General features: G+C 37.0%; 1 protein-coding gene across 8 annotated transcripts in view; it reads left to right on the top strand.

Moving 5' to 3' along the window:
- Window positions 1–15,793, top strand: part of CEP128 (centrosomal protein 128) — a 390,388-nt gene that overhangs the window by 125,494 nt on the left and 249,101 nt on the right. For all 8 annotated transcript variants that reach the window (XM_025869528.2, XM_025869531.2, XM_025869529.2 and 5 more), the window contains 2 exons: window positions 3,127–3,777; window positions 9,053–9,217. In XM_025869528.2, coding sequence (XP_025725313.1) covers window positions 3,127–3,777; window positions 9,053–9,217 — 816 coding nt within the window. The remainder of the gene's footprint in view (window positions 1–3,126; window positions 3,778–9,052; window positions 9,218–15,793) is intronic.

Below are 15,793 nucleotides of genomic sequence, written 5' to 3'. Positions count from 1 at the left end.
GGGACAGGAGGATCATACATTTCTAAAGAGAAAGTTGACAAACTGTGCTATTGGCAGTAGTTAGTTGAACCATCAGAGATCGTACCTTGGGGCAGTAATGGTGTTTGTGCCTCAGAATGGGGTATTAAGTGAGTGGTACGAAAACTTTAGGATGTTGGCATGTGTTGTGATCTTACTGCAGCCTTCAGAAAAGTTCCACAAGAGAAAGACAAGTATAGGTTGAAGCCTGCCTGTCTAAAAGCAGAGAAAAATAAATAATAAAAGCAGAGCGCAAGATTTCTTGGGGGGGGGGTGGTAGAGAGACTGAAAATCTGCAGTTTATAATCCAAATATACGGAGTCTGATAATTTGGAGTTTTTCAGTGTTGGAATAGCCAAATGATCTGTCCTTGCTGAAGTTAGTCCAAGCAAGAGAGGGAAGTAGGAAACTTAGCTGAAATAAAAATGAGGTGAAAAACAAGCCTGATTTCTCAGACCCCTTTCAAGTGCTTCTGCTTAAGCATTCCTGGCCAGACAAAGGGGATCCAAGTCTATTGTTTTGAGTTCCCTCAAGATAAAACCTATTTGACTGAGGGCCCCTGGGAATGTCCAGGATATTGAGGTGGCAGTTAAGACACTGTCATTTTCAGACTTGGAGACAATGTCTAGACAAAATCTTGGGCTGTGGCTGCTAGCCAAGCAATTAACAAAAAGCAAATAGAACTTAGTTTTTAGTATCTATATTGCCAAAGAAATAGCAAACTTGACTAACATAGTCTGTGACTGTCCACTCTAAGGCTGCCACCTTTGTCATGAGTTGATGTGATACTTGTAATACTGAAATCGAGGGCAAAACCTGGAGAATTGTAGAGTAGCAGTGCCTGAGTTTTGAAGGACTCTTCAAGTGCTCCATCTCTGGTGTTCCTGTTATGTCAGAAAAATAAATACCTTTGCTGTTTAAACCAACTTTAGGAAGATAATGTAGTATTTTGCAATCAAAGGTGGTTTACCTGCTATAGCTTCATCTTGAAAATAAATTCTTTATCTTCAGGGCTGCATGGAAGTCTCTTAACTCCTAGCCAGGGGCCTATGTTATCTGTTCCAAACATCAGTCACTGTCTTGAAGCCACCTCTCCTCCTCAGGCCCCTCTTGCATTATCCTTATAGCCAAGACTCGATTCTGTCAGTTTCTTTCTTCTCTAGTATGGTGAGTAGAGTGACCTCCCAGAGATGACTCACCCTAATTCCTGGAGCCTGTGAACATGATGAGATCACTCATGGTTATGTTATATGGCAGAGTTGACCTTAAGATAAGGAGATTATCTGGGTGGGCCTAATCTAATCACAGGAGTCCTTAAAAGCCTAGAAATTTTTCTGGCTGGAGAAGTCAGAGGATTTGGAAACACAGGAAAGATTGATTGTGGTGTTACTGGCGTCAGAATCTGAGGGGTCCATGAGCCAAGGAGTGTGGGTGGCCTTAGAAGCTCAGAGCAAACCCTGCCCAAAGCTAGCTAGGAAATAGACACCAGAGTGTTAAGTGCATGGAACTAAATTTTGCCAACGACATGGATGAACTTGGAAGTGGATTCTCCCCTCAGAGCCTCCAAGTAAGAGCACAGGCCAGCTGATACCTTGACTTTAGCCTTAGGAAACCCTGGGCACAATACCTCTCCTGGACTTGGGATCTGTGGAAACAGGGTAACAATAAATGGTATTGTTTTAAGCCATTAAATTTGTTGGAATTTGTTACACTGCAATAGAAAAATAATACATCTACCCTTAGACTTACCTATATTTCTAGCCATGTTTCCTGCCTTTCCTCTGTGGTCTTTAGTCTTTTCAGTTCAGGGATATTGCTTTATCAGTTATACCTGCTCTTCACAGATCTGATTACTGTCTTACACGAATGCCTCCCTGGGATCCTGGCTTCTCCTCGAACTTGATCCTCTGCCCCTTTTTTTTTCCTCTTTCCCACTACTCTTCATCACAACCCTATGATACAGGTGCCATTATTATCTTTATAAAGATAAAAATAATTTTCTTGAGGATCTAGGGTGACTTATGACTGGACTGAGAATCACATTCAGTTTTCTGTGGTCAGAGCTCAATTGCTTAACCACCTCCTTTTATTATTTCTCATGCTGGCTTCATGCTGTTCTTCCCTGCTAAAACTGACAGGGTTTTGAGGAAACGGTTTCTTTGGAGTGATTGACTCATTGTAGTTTATCTTGAATTGTTTCATACTAAAGTATAAAATATAAAGTGTAAAACTGCCTTGTAAGTATTTGCATTTTTACTCGTTATTTCTAATTCTGAAATGAGAATCTTAATTTTCTTTTTTCCGGGTTCAAGACATGGCAGGCATCCATAAGCAGAGATGGAGATTGTTCTTGGTACCAGTACTGGGGGGAAGGGGGAGTGATTCCAGCTTCCTTAGCTGCTGGCTTTTTCATTGTGTTGGGAGGTGGTGCGGATGAGAGGGGTGGTTCTGGGCCTCCATCCATCCCTCAGTGTCCACCTTCACCCTGCAGAGAGGCTGGCAGAGGGTGATGGACGTCTGGTCCCTTGACTTTGCTCTTGTGTGCCTTTCCCACCTATCCTAATCTTAACCTTATTTCTATGTTTATGGGGCTTCAAGACTCCCAATTACATACTGGTGTATTTCCTGTCCCTACTGACTCTATTAATAATGATTGATTGTACCAAAACCTTTCTTAGATTGTATCTGCATGCTTCCGTATATTGTCTTCCTTCTCTGTTTTGAGGTTTCTCCTTTTTAAAAAGTGTGCAATTGAAATGCAAAGAACTGTTATTTTAAGTAACATATTATTTCAACCTCTGGTAAATTATAATAGGAATCTTTTTCTTTCCCCCTTCTTTTGCTAAATTTTATCCTACGTTTAAATAATTATTTATAATCAAGGATTGATATGTGTTGGTGATGAAAATCTGCAACATATTGTTTCAGTGTGGTGCTACATCAGGGTAATTGTATTTTTCTTTTTCTAGCCTAAAAACTATTTTTCATTAAAAAATGGAAAAAATACAAAATACTATTTTATGGATTTTTCTTCTCCTTGTGTATTAAACTTTATTTTCTGACAGTCTCTCTGATGGATATTATAGTTTTTTTTTTTTAACCTGATAGATTCTAAAAGAAAAGGATGAACTGAAAAGCCAGCTTTATACAGCATTACAACAAATAGAGAATCTTCGAAAGGAATTGAATGATGTCTTAACCAAGCGCGCCCTTCAAGAGGAGGAGCTTCACCGTAAGGAGCAGAAACTAAGTGATGTTAAGGCTCATCAAGCTGACCTTGAACTAGAAGTCAAGGATTCCCTGGACACTATCCAAAGGCTAGAAAGTGAAGTGAAGCATCAGAGTAAGATTCAAAGCCAGATGAAAGCTGAGAAAGCTCACCTGGAAGAAGAAATCACAGAGCTAAAGAAGAGCCAGGGCAGGGACAAAGTCCAACTTCTCGAGATGCAAGAGGCCATCAAGAACTTGAGTGCCATCCGGGCAGATCTCGCTAATAAATTAGCCGAGGAACAGAGAGCCAGGAAAGAGGTGCTTAAGAACCTTGCTGACCTCAAGACACAGGTGAAATCCAGAGATGAAGAAACAGATACAATCATTACACAGTTAAAGCTAGAACGAGACGTTCACCAGAGGGAGCTGGAAGATCTCACATCGTCATTGCAGAGTGTGAAAACGAAACACGAACAGAACATCCAGGAGCTGATGAAGCACTTCAGGAAAGAAAAGAGTGAGGCTGAGAATCATATTAGGACACTGAAGGTACCTGCGCTGAATTATCCTGATGATACTGAAGGAATTTTTCTGGTGGCTCATGAAGTTAATAAAGCGTAAACTTTCAGAGATCATTCTGTATTCCTAAGCACTGAAGGGAAGATAAAACTAACAATAAAGAGGCTTATTCATGCCTGTTCAGCCAGGTTGAAATGAGTTCTAGCAGCCGCCTGGGAGCACCTATTTCAGAGCACTGAAGCTCTTTAAAAAGAACGTTTAGCTATTTTGGGAGTTCAGGAAAGGCAGAGGTGGCAATAAGTCGTGGACCTGAAATGTGCCCTCATTCAACATTTGTGACCTCCTAAAATATAAAAGGCAAAGACTTGTTAAGGCCATAGAAGTTACAACCACAGTCCTTACTAGTATGGTAACTAAAGTGGATCAGCTTATGAGCTGTGTAAACCCAAGGGTTTTGAGATTTACCCTTTCTTTTCCAAATCAAAGTTGGCCTGGGTAAATGCATAACTGAGATCTTGCATTTGGGGAAATGTTTCTAGGGTCTAATGGTATTAGCCTTATCCCCATGCAGGGGAATTATTTTATAACATGATTGTCAGGAGTGTGATAAATCTGTCCTTCCTTCCTGCTTTAGTTTTTTTCCATAGTACTTATCATCATACGATATAGATTCCATATTATTTATTTTTTAGTCTCCCTTTATTAGAATGAAAACTCCATGAGGACTGGGATTTGAGTCTGTTTTGTTTACAGCTATATCTCCAGTGCCTAGAATAATAGTTCCTAGAACATTGTAGATATCCACTGAATGGGTGAATAAGTAGATAAGTCTTCAAGGGTTAATTATTTTTTTTCAAAATTCCTTGAAATACAACTACCATAAAAATGCTTATGATGAAAGATGAAATTATAATGAAATAGCTGACATTTGTAGAATGCTTTCAGCTTTTTTGAATTCTCCCCCAGTTCCATATAGCCTACTGGCAATAGTGGATTTGGGGTTATTAATTGGGGTGTGCAGAGCAGAATGGAGACTGGGGGAATAGGTAGGAGGGCCTTACTATATTTCATTCAACCTAAGATACCATCAGTTATAAGGCTCATCATTATGTGCTACTAAGAACAAAAAATACTTTCTTCTGAAAACTTAACATACTGTCAACTGCAAGACAACATCCCAAGACAGAGGTGGTAAAATGTGGAAAAATATGTCTTAATATTGATGAAATATGGCATAATAGTCTGTCAGAGTTGATGAGGACATAAACAAAAGTAGAATCAGAGATATGGAGAAGAGCTAATCTTAAAATATATGTCACATGTTGATTGATTGGCTGTGACAATAATAATAATACTACCAGACATTTTTTTTTTCCAGCACTTAGTTCATGCCAGTCATTACTGTAAGAACTTTACATGCATTAACCATTTAATCCTCACATCATCCCTGCAGATGTTTGGTATTTTTGGAATACCAAATTTTGGTATTGGAAATTATTTGGAATACCAAATCAATTTTGGAAATTGAGGCGTGGAAAGTTAACTGCCCAAGGTCTTAGAGCTGGAAAGTAGCAGAGACAGGGTTTGAACCTAGGTAGTCATGTGCCTGTGTTCTTAACTACACTGCTATAGTTGAAAAGGTTTAGAATCGGGGCACCTGGGTGACTCAGTCCTTAAGTGGCCGCCTTCAGCTCGGGTCGTGATCCCAGGGTCCTGGGATCGAGCCCTGCATTGGGCTCCCTGCTCCGCGGGAAGCCTGCTTCTTCCTCTCCCACTCCCCCTGCTTGTGTTCCCTCTCTCGCTGTGTCTCTGTCTCTCAAATAAATAAATAAAATCTTTAAAAAAAAAAAAGAAAAAGTTTAGAATCAAGGATAACTAGGCACAGACTTGGGTGACAAGGTGGATAATGAGACTGTCAAGGTAGATAAGGCAGAAAGAAGAGAGATTTGGAGAGAGGAGTCGCAAATCCAGTTTTTGTTTGTTTGTTTGTTTTTTAGCATGTTGAGTTGGTGGAAAGGAACAGAAGCCTAACCATGAAAGGTTTAGGCAGAACAGTTTTTAGTACATAATGGGTTAGACATTGAGGACGAAAGTGAGATTAAAGTTGAATATTTGGGATCCAGTGACCCATTGGTGGTAGTTGAAATCATGGGATTTTAATGAGATCATGTAGGGAGAAAGAAGAGGATGAAATTCTAGAACACCAATGTTTAAGGGAAGTACTAAGAAGGTTCTAGCAGGTAAGAATAAAGGACTATATGAGAGACAGGAGGGAACCAGAAAAAGAATGGTGTCTTGGAAACCTAGGCAGGGCATTTCAAGAAAGGTATAGTCAAGAGTGTTCAAAGTGCGGGGCGCCTGGGTGGCTCACTTGGTTAAGTGTCTGCCTTCAGCTCAGGTCATGATCCCAGGGTCCTGGGATTGAGTCTTGCATCAGGCTCCTTGCTCAGCGGGGAGCCTGCTTCTCCCTCTGCCTGCCACTCCCCCTGCTTGTGCTCTGCCACTCCCCCTGCTTGTGCTCTCTCTCTCTCTGACAAATAAAATCTTTTTTTTTTTTTTTAAAGAGTGTCAAATGTAGCAAGTTAAAAGAAGAACTAAAAACGTGTTCATTCCATTTGTCAGAGATGGCTAGGGAAGGTCCATGAGGAAATGTGAGGAGGGGGTTGGATCAAAACAGAGTGGATAGTATTCAACAGGAGACAGGGCAGTTTCCCCCATCCTTTCTTTAGGAAGTGCTTTGTATTCATGTGTAGTGAAATGACAGTAAAGCTTTGAGAAATTATCTGTATGTAAAGAGTATATAACTTAGAAGTACTCTGTAGATATTTTGAAATTTTTAGGCATTTTTTTTTTTTTAATTTGGGAGACAGAAATAGAGGAAGGGTATTTCAACCACTCTTTAATATGGTACAAAAGCAGCATAAGAGCTTAAAAGGAGAACCAGAGATTGTGAGCAGTTTCATTGTAAACTGAATGAGTTGCCCATAAGGAAAAAACCCCTACCTTATGCTATTTCACTAACATAATCCTACACTTTTTACTTTTTTATATTAATTAGAAGGAGTTGATAATAATGGTCATCACAGATGACTTAGTGTACTGAATTATGTACAAGAGGACTTTGGACAAATAGCTCTATAAATGTTCTATTTCTTTGTCTTTTGGCTTCACTCATTACTTTTTTGGGTCTAATAAATGCTGATGCGTTAGCCATATTTTTTTCTCTGCACAAATTATGTTTTCCCCATCTAGGACTACTTACGCCTATTTTTAAATTTAAATGCAAAATACTTTAATGAAATTCTCTAGCTACTATTAATATTTGAAGGATATTGGGTTATTACCTCATTATGATTTCAACAGAAGTCATTTGGTAGAGCCTTTCTTTGGGGGGTGGGGTCAAAAGACCAAGGATTTGAGCTCTGTACTTTTTCTACTTGCTAGCTATATGATCTTGGTCAAGTTACTTAGCCTTTTCCCCCTCATCGATAAAATGGGACTAGTAATGTCTTTATCACAGGGTTTTTGAGAGTACATCACCACTTTGTAAAGCTTAGAGTGAAATGTAAATGTACTAATAAAACCACAAGAAGTAAGTTCTTAGTCAAATTTAGGCATTGGCGTGTGGGTAAATGTTTTAAAAAAGGCTCTGGGGGGGGTCAAGGAGGAAACCCTGATTTGTAGATTTGCCCAGTTTAGTGTTGGATATATACCGCATTTGACTTCAGGCTATCACACAAGACATCACCGGAGAGGGATAGTGTTGGGAAGAACGAAGCACAGCTGCTTCTTAAGGCTCCCTGAGCCAGCTCCAGTTCTCCACAGGCCTTACAGGGAACCTTCTATACCCAAGATTTGCACTAGCCATAAAGAAAAGGCAAAGCATTCTATTGAAACTTAAAATCGTAACTGAGCAATTATCCTGATGAGAGACTTTATTTTGTAATTTTGTTTTTGGGTTGTGAAAACAATTAAAAAAATTTTTTTTAAATCAATTCCTTTGTTAATTTAAAATGGTATCCAGTCTTAGGTGAATTTTATGAGGTGAATATAATACAGATTTTGTCTAAAGCTGACAAAACTTCCTCTCAGGAAATTGATTCCTGTGATTGAATTCCTACATACCTGATTACACACATACAATATACTTGTAAAAAGAAAAGAAACATGTATTTTAGAAATTAAAACGTGTTTTAAACAGATCATACGTAGTTGCTTACAAGCTGTTAGTAACTGGTAGGTGTGACCAGTTAACATTGCTAAGTTGTGCCCAGCTGGTTTTTTCAAAAAGTGATAAATGTACCTTCCTAAAGGCAGTGTGGCGGAATAGTTGAAAGCCTTGCACATTAGAATTCCTGGGTTCAAATTCTGGCTCTGCAGTTCCTTATTACATATCCTGGGGCAAGTTTATCAGTGTCTCTGGGCTTCCGCTTCAAAAAAGGAAGTGATAGTAATAGTACCTTCCTGGTCGGGTTGTTGTGAGGACACAATGAGGAAAAACTACACAAAGAGGTCTGAGAGCAGTGCCTGACATATAGGAAGTGTTTGCATCGTTGTTATTTTAAAAGTTTTAAAATTCACATACTTGGCCAATCTTTATTGTACACGGAATAGATTATTCCTAATTTTTTCTTAAAGTTGATTCTGGTTATATTCGAAAAAAAGATAAAAAACCAGGTACTTTATTAATTACACTCTTGGTACTGAAATAATAATTACTGATAAACTCTTTTCAGGTCAAGTTACTTGTAGTTTCTTGGCTGCTACAATTCATAATACTTTCAGCCTCACAGGGTGGGATCAGTAATTTTGTTGTACTGAAAGCACACAGTTCTTTCACAAAACCCAGGAGAGAGGTTGAACAGCAATGTCGTAAAGCTCCTTTTATAGAGGAGGAAACTGATCAGTCAATACTGGGTCATAGTATTTCCCTTTTGGGACACCTCTCACAACCCCTTTCCCTCTCAGCAGAGTTGGGGTGCCCGCTTTGGGTTGGCACAGTATTTTCTTCTGCCTTCGTTAAGCACTTATCATTCATTGTTGTAGAATTGATAGGTGCATCTGGCAATTTACTGTTCATACTTGCTTTCTCAGCACCTAGTACAGTACCTTTCACTGAGTAAGTGCTCATGAGCACCAAGGAGTAATTGAATAAATGCAAGGGGCATTTCCTTTCCTTTGTATGTTATGTACAGATGCTTAGAGCAAAATCTTGAAGTTTTGCCCACTGATAAAATGTGTAATTTGTTTGGTGTACAATTTAGCTGTGGCCAGTGGACTTTTTCTTTTCTCTTCTTTTTCTCAGGCAGAAAGTATAGAAGATAAGAATACGGCTAAAGTCCATCGTTGTCAGCTAGAGAAGGTGAAATCACAGTGTGACAGGCTGACAGAGGAATTAACCCAGAATGAAAATGAGAACAGAAAACTGAAGCTAAAATATCAGGCTTTGAAGGACCAGCTAGAAGAAAAGGTAAAAATATGAATGAATTCTAATTTTACTTATTCAGATTTCTTCTGGAATATATTTTATGTGATTTTTTTTTAAAGAGGGAGTGTGCCTGCAAGTGGCGGTGGGGAGGGGCAGAGGGAGAAGAAGAGAGAGAGAGAGAATCTTAAGCAGCCTCCATGCTCATCACGGAGCCTGACGTGGGGCTCAGTCTCAGGACTCTGAGATCATGACCTGAGCCGAAATCAAGAAGTGGTCACTTAACCGACCGAGCCACCCAGGTGCCCCCATTGTATGTATTAATAAGAGGTAATTGTAGTCTTTCATAGGAAAGTTATATTGGTGCCACAAAAAAAAAATGATAGAATAAAAATCCAGCATTCTAATAAACTTTCAACCAGCTATTAACCTTCTACTACATTTGATTTTTAAATTTCTTCTGGATCTTAAAATAGGAGTTTAGAGGCAAGGTAGCAAAGAAAGGAATTCTGGTTTATTGAGGACCTGCTATATGTCAGGCATTTATGCCAGTTGATTTACATGTGTGTGCTTATTCAATTCTCACAGCTCTTTGGGTTAGATTTTATTGATCCCTTTTTACCTATGAGGAAACTGAGGCTAAAAATAAAACCTGTAATAGTTAAGTGCTCACTATGTGCAAGGCACTTTTAATGCTCATGGTAGTTTTATGAAATCGGTACTATTATGCTCATTTTTGCAGTTTCAGAGACTGAAGCTTAAGAAGGTTGGTAACCTTGGAACATCCCTGGCAGGCTTACTGCTTTCCGTTCAGTAGATGTGTGAATTTATTTTGAGTATCTGCTATATATCAGGCATTGGGTAGAATACTAGGGACTTTGAGAGAGTCACTACTTTTGTGGCAAAAGTCAACTAGGAATAGAAGACAGAGTATTTTTCTTCCACCAACTTCCAAAAAGGATTGGTAGTTGAGTATTATAGAAGTCAAATGTAAAGATGACCATTGAAGTACTTACTGATAGTAGGATAAGACAACATAGACAGGGTCAAATGAGTTCCATACTTGATAAGGTTACATGTATGAGGAAGGTGCCACCACTGGGTGGGGTATCATAAAATGCTTCACACACCTCTAGGAAGAAACTTCCTTAACCACTTTACTAATCTTTTCCTCTTTATGTTTTCTGCAAAATTCACTATACTTTACAGGTACATTTTTTTTTACTTTTCTAGTAATTGTTAAAATCAAGGAAATAGATACAAGTTTGGTGTTTATGATTAAATGTGCTAAATTAAGTTGCTAAATTTAGGCCTACAATCTTGACAACTGCTGCAGTTTAGTTCTTATGTCATGCTTTGTTTTGAGTGTGTCCAGTGTTCACACATATTTACTGTATCTGTTGCCAGGGTGTAGTTGCTGTGGAGATAATGCTAAATTTCCCAACTTTTTCATAATTAAAATTCTAGCCAGAAGATTGTGTTAATGTGTTTTATACTTACATATTTGCATTTAAGAAATAGTGAAAATTTCTTGTGTTGGGATGTAAGTTTACCTTGCTCTGCTTAAAATAAATGTTTCTTCACTGATTCTATTTGTGATGTTCTAGATATATATGTGTTATCACATGTTCACATAAATGGAACATTCACCTTACAACAGAGTTTCAAGAGTTAATGATTGTATTCCATTGCTATGTATTGAGCATCCAGGATGTGGCAGGCCTTGTGCTGGGTGCTGAGGATTGGATATATATATAAGACATGGGTCTGCAACTGAATGCTCATGGACAGATCATGAAAAACAAAATTGCTTTCAGTTGTTAAAACTGTATAGTCGAGTCTTGACAGTGTGTGCTAATGCAGAGAAAAGATGTCTCTGGAGTCTAAACTGGTGAATAATCTTAAAGATATAATAATCTTAAACACACAAATGTAAATATATATATATATATATATATATATATATATATATATAGCTTCTATGCTTGCTTTTCTTTTAGATCTATTTTTTGTATACATGATTATTACATACTTTGGATTCACTTAGCTGTTTATGTTGACCTGTGCCATAGTATATGGTTACATATGAATCAAAATTTTGTTGGGTCCCGCCATCTATAGATAGGGCTCTTCTCTCTGAGAGGTGGCATAGTATTAGTGGCTATGGGCAGAATGTTGAGTGTAAATCATTTTCTAGCTATATGGCTTTAAGCATATTGCTTAAAACTCAAAGCCTCAGTTTTATCATCTTTAAAAAGGTATGATGATACCTCTACTATAGAATTAAATGTGAAAAAAATATATAAAGTGCCTGGCAGGGTAACTGATATCTAATAAGCTATCAATTAGTAAATGTCACTATTTTGTTATTGTTGTGTTTCCAAATAAATGCTGCTTCATGGTTCAACCAAGCAGTCAGCCAGTCAGCAAGTATTGATTGACTGCCTGTGGTCCATCTAATAATGTTAGGTAGTGAAGGGCCAGGGAACTGGGAGTAGGAATTACTGCCGAACTATGCAGATTGGAAGTTTAGAACCAGACTGCGTTGAATCACTTGAGACAGATGGCCCACAATGGGGGCTCCTTTGTGAAAAGAGCTGGCAGTTCTATTAGCAAGTGATATTGAAGGCATGTGTGTGTTAAGCAAATCAAACAAGTGGGCAGTTTTATAATTATGTTTTCTATTTGAGGACAGGAACCCAATCTCGATTGTTTTTCCATCTCCAAGATCAGGCACAGAGCCAGATACATAGTAGGTAATTTGTAAGTGAATTGTGGATAAAGAGGGGTGTGTGTGTTTGCATACATACATGCTTGCACATACCTATAATATGTAGATAAAAAATGTGGATAACCTATGGGTATATGTACATTCATTTTGTGTGTGGGTGGGGGGACAGCAGACTGCAGAAAATAAAAACAAGAAAACAAGATGAAAATATATTTTCAGTGGGAGAAAAAAAAAGCCCCATGACTTGTAGCCCAAAGATTACTATGTAAGCAATGCGTTGAACTTGATAAATGGGGCCTTAGGGCTTGAAGGGGTTTCAAATGTGATTCCGCTGTAATCAAAAGGGACGCCTTTGTTTACCTAATGCAGCATTATTCTCGCATGCCCATCTTAGTGGCCGAAGTGGCACTTCCCCTCTTTTTTAAATGTCTTGCTACTATTTTGACTGCTTACTTTAGGTCTTTGTTTCTTGTCATGTTATTACTTGGTAAGCTAAGAAATGTTAAAATTGCATCACAATTCATATAAAGCCATTAGCATCAGCAGCCTGAATCAGCAGTAGAAGATTACTGTTAGGATATATGTACAGAATAACTAACTTTGGCATATTTTCCTCATGTATTCAGTGCATCAATAAAATGCATTTTGTCCATCTGATTTTGCTTTAACATCAAATGTTATTTTTTCAATTTTACATGCCATACAGAACAAGTATTGTGCACACCACAGAATTTGTACATATGCATTTAAAACTTTATTATGAACTTCTTACTGGGGAAAAAGCTCTCACGAAATGTTAGGTAGAACTTTGTAGTGTCGTTGAAATTTATTATTCCTTTTGCTTAAAATTTTAAAGGAAAATATTTGATTTCTTTTGTTCTAAAAGGATCTTATTAATATTAATCTTTTTATTCTTCTGGCATTTACGTGGAAACTCATAATGCTGTTTGTTTTATCAGAAATATATTTTTATTGGTTTCAGTGGAATCTGAATCATCAAAAGAGTAAGCATGTAATTAAGCCATTTTTGCTTAGCAAGTCAACATCAAAGTTTACATAGTGAAGATTTTAAATGTCTTCTCTATACAGACCTGTATCTGAGCCAACTTAAAAAAAATTTTGTTAAAGTAGATATGAGTTTACTAATGATACTGGCCATCTTTGGGGAGCTTTCCAAGTAATTTTGTAGTGTAAGTATTAAACATTGTTTTTAATTTTGAACATGTTTACATGATGTTTTAGACATAAATATGGTGTCTGAAATTAAGAGAATATTATTTTGTAGATTATTCTGTTTATACTGTGTCTATTCTCTTGAGCCTTATGTTTTGGAAGTATGGCTGTTTTATGAAAAAATATATACAATATTTTGTGCAGGTATTTTTATAAGCAGTGAGAAAAATGACATAAAAATGATAGTAATGTTCTGAAATTGTTTTCCTATGTTCAATGTAGACATACTACATTAATTTTCAGATATTAGAGAAAGAGTAATTTTATTGATTATATTCATTTTTATAAATTCTGAAATTGTTTAGAAAAATATTTTGTTCTTTAAGAGGGAACTTTAAAAATTATAAAACAGATTTTCATTTGGATAATGCAGGGTACTTTATTGGGAAGGTTTAAAAACTCACCTGTGATCTTACCACCTAACTCTCTTGCATTCAAGTTCTGGTGAAATTCTTTTCGGGGTTCTTTTTCTACACACACAGATACACAGATCCCATTTGGGATCATTTGCCATGCACAGCTTTGTGTTCTGAATTTGCCTGTGTCGTCGAACATTTTTCAAAATCAAATTTATTTGGCACCCAATATTTTATCTGGTGAATGTGGCATTCTCTTGTTGATTACATTACTATGTCTTTTCTATTTTAAAATTATAGATCAAGTAATTTCTCTCCTGTATGATCTAGTACTTTCCATATTTGGAGCTTTCATTTGTATTTGTTACTGATTTAATTCTAAGGAGAGTTATGCAAACGGGCTTCTTGCTAATAGATACCCAAACCTGGAGGAAGCCAGAGGTATCCACTCTCCTCATTTTGCTTTTCTCCTTTAATCCACCCATAATCACAACCATATGTAGAACTCCCCCCGTTATGAGAGATGCTGTCACATGGGTACACATACCTTGTGGTTATAGCTAGCCATGGCAATGTTGGAAGATTCTTCAGTAGTTTGTTTTTCTGCCCCACAAGAAAATCTATGTGCTAGCTTTTATTTTTAAAAAGCAGTGCCTCAGTGTTTACAAGATCGCACTGGAATATTGTGCAAAGGTTGGTGTTTCCTAAAACACTTGGCATCAGTTTAATTCTGAAGTATAAAAGACCCTTAAACAATATTAATCCTCCACCACCTTCTTTTATAGATGAGGCAGGTCTGGCTCAAAGAGTTAATTGACTTGCCCAAGTGCTCCAGCTGTCCATTGGTGGAAAGGGAAATAGGAATCAGGCTTACCAATTCTATTATTTTTTTCTGTTGTTCCAGAATCTAAAAGAACCAGTATATAGATTATATAGGTTATCTGGGATTCTTAGCTAGCTCATATAACTATTGCTAATTTATGTAGTATACTGAATTCTCTCAAGAGGACTTTTTTTCTATTATTCTTTCAGGAGATGAGAAACTGTGATGACACAATTAGGAGACACTTTAAGGCCACAGATTTTGTGACATCCAAGGCTATAGTGGTTTATAGGAACTTAGGTGTTGAGTAGATCAGGATTCAGAGACATGTATTTTTGTTCTTTCCCATGAAGTGCTTTATTCAAATTATTTGTGAAGTGACACCTAGCAACATATTTTAAAGCTACTGTTATATTGGATAAAAACACTTAGGGGAGATACTTTTCTTTGGATAAAAACACTTAGGGGAGATATTTTTCTAACACAAAATATGGATCTTTGAAAAACGGTAATTCTCATTTGCAAATGTAATTATGATGCCCATTTTTACAGATGGTGGAAACTGAGGTTGAGAGTATAATACAGTGACTCGCCCAACATTGCACAGCTTGTGATGGAAACAGGATATGAGCACAAATTCCTTTTATTTTTTCCCTTTATTTACTGCCAGTAAGATGACTCACATTTATATCTTTTCATTGAAATCATAGTGTTGAATTTAAATTTAGGGCTATTATATTCAACAGATTACCATATACTCTTATTTTTTTAGTTTGACACCAATTTTGGAAAAGAAGTCATCAGTGATTTTGTTAGAAAAATCTAATTAAAACCTGATATTACCACATAAAATATATCTGTGGTAGGAAAATATGATTCAGTGTTGTTTAATTTTGTGTTTTGGTTCCAATTTGACCATCTGCTTGGGATTGGTACTTTTCATCATGTAGAAAAATATATATGATTGTCAGCTATCTATAAAGTATTCATTACTTTGCAAAATCACAGTTCTGTATTTTTTTTTACTAAGAATTTTCTGTAGCAGGCAGAATTCTCTGATTTTAATTTTTTTTTTTTTTCAGAACAGCAAGAAAGAAATAGAAGCAAATGAGCTGCTGACTTCTTTCATTTACTATAGTGTTTAGTGTTTATACTTTAGGCCATTCTTAGGCAGGACGTATTATTTCTTTGGTGCTTCATCTATTTTAAATTGTGTGACTAGAATAAAGGGAAGAAAGCTATAGCTACCATATATTAATTTGGAGGCAAATTTAAACCAGATACTCTAAATAAACACTGACTAAGATGTTATGAGTAATTTCCTGTGAAATTGCTGTCATCTTTAAAAAAATGAAGATAAGATGGTCAAATTAAAGGTAAAATTACAAATTTTGTTTTGTATTTATTATTTATAAAGTGCTTGTAATGAATCCCTTGTAGTCATTAAGTCCAGAGTAGTCTTTGACTTTTACAGAGAG

Source organism: Callorhinus ursinus, unplaced genomic scaffold (assembly GCF_003265705.2).
Source record: "Callorhinus ursinus isolate GAN/ISIS: 27379988/994484 unplaced genomic scaffold, GSC_fseal_2.0 scaffold8, whole genome shotgun sequence".
Lineage (NCBI taxonomy): Eukaryota > Metazoa > Chordata > Mammalia > Carnivora > Otariidae > Callorhinus > Callorhinus ursinus.
Note: the sequence above shows the minus strand (reverse complement) of the source record. Positions and strands in the feature narration are given on the sequence as shown.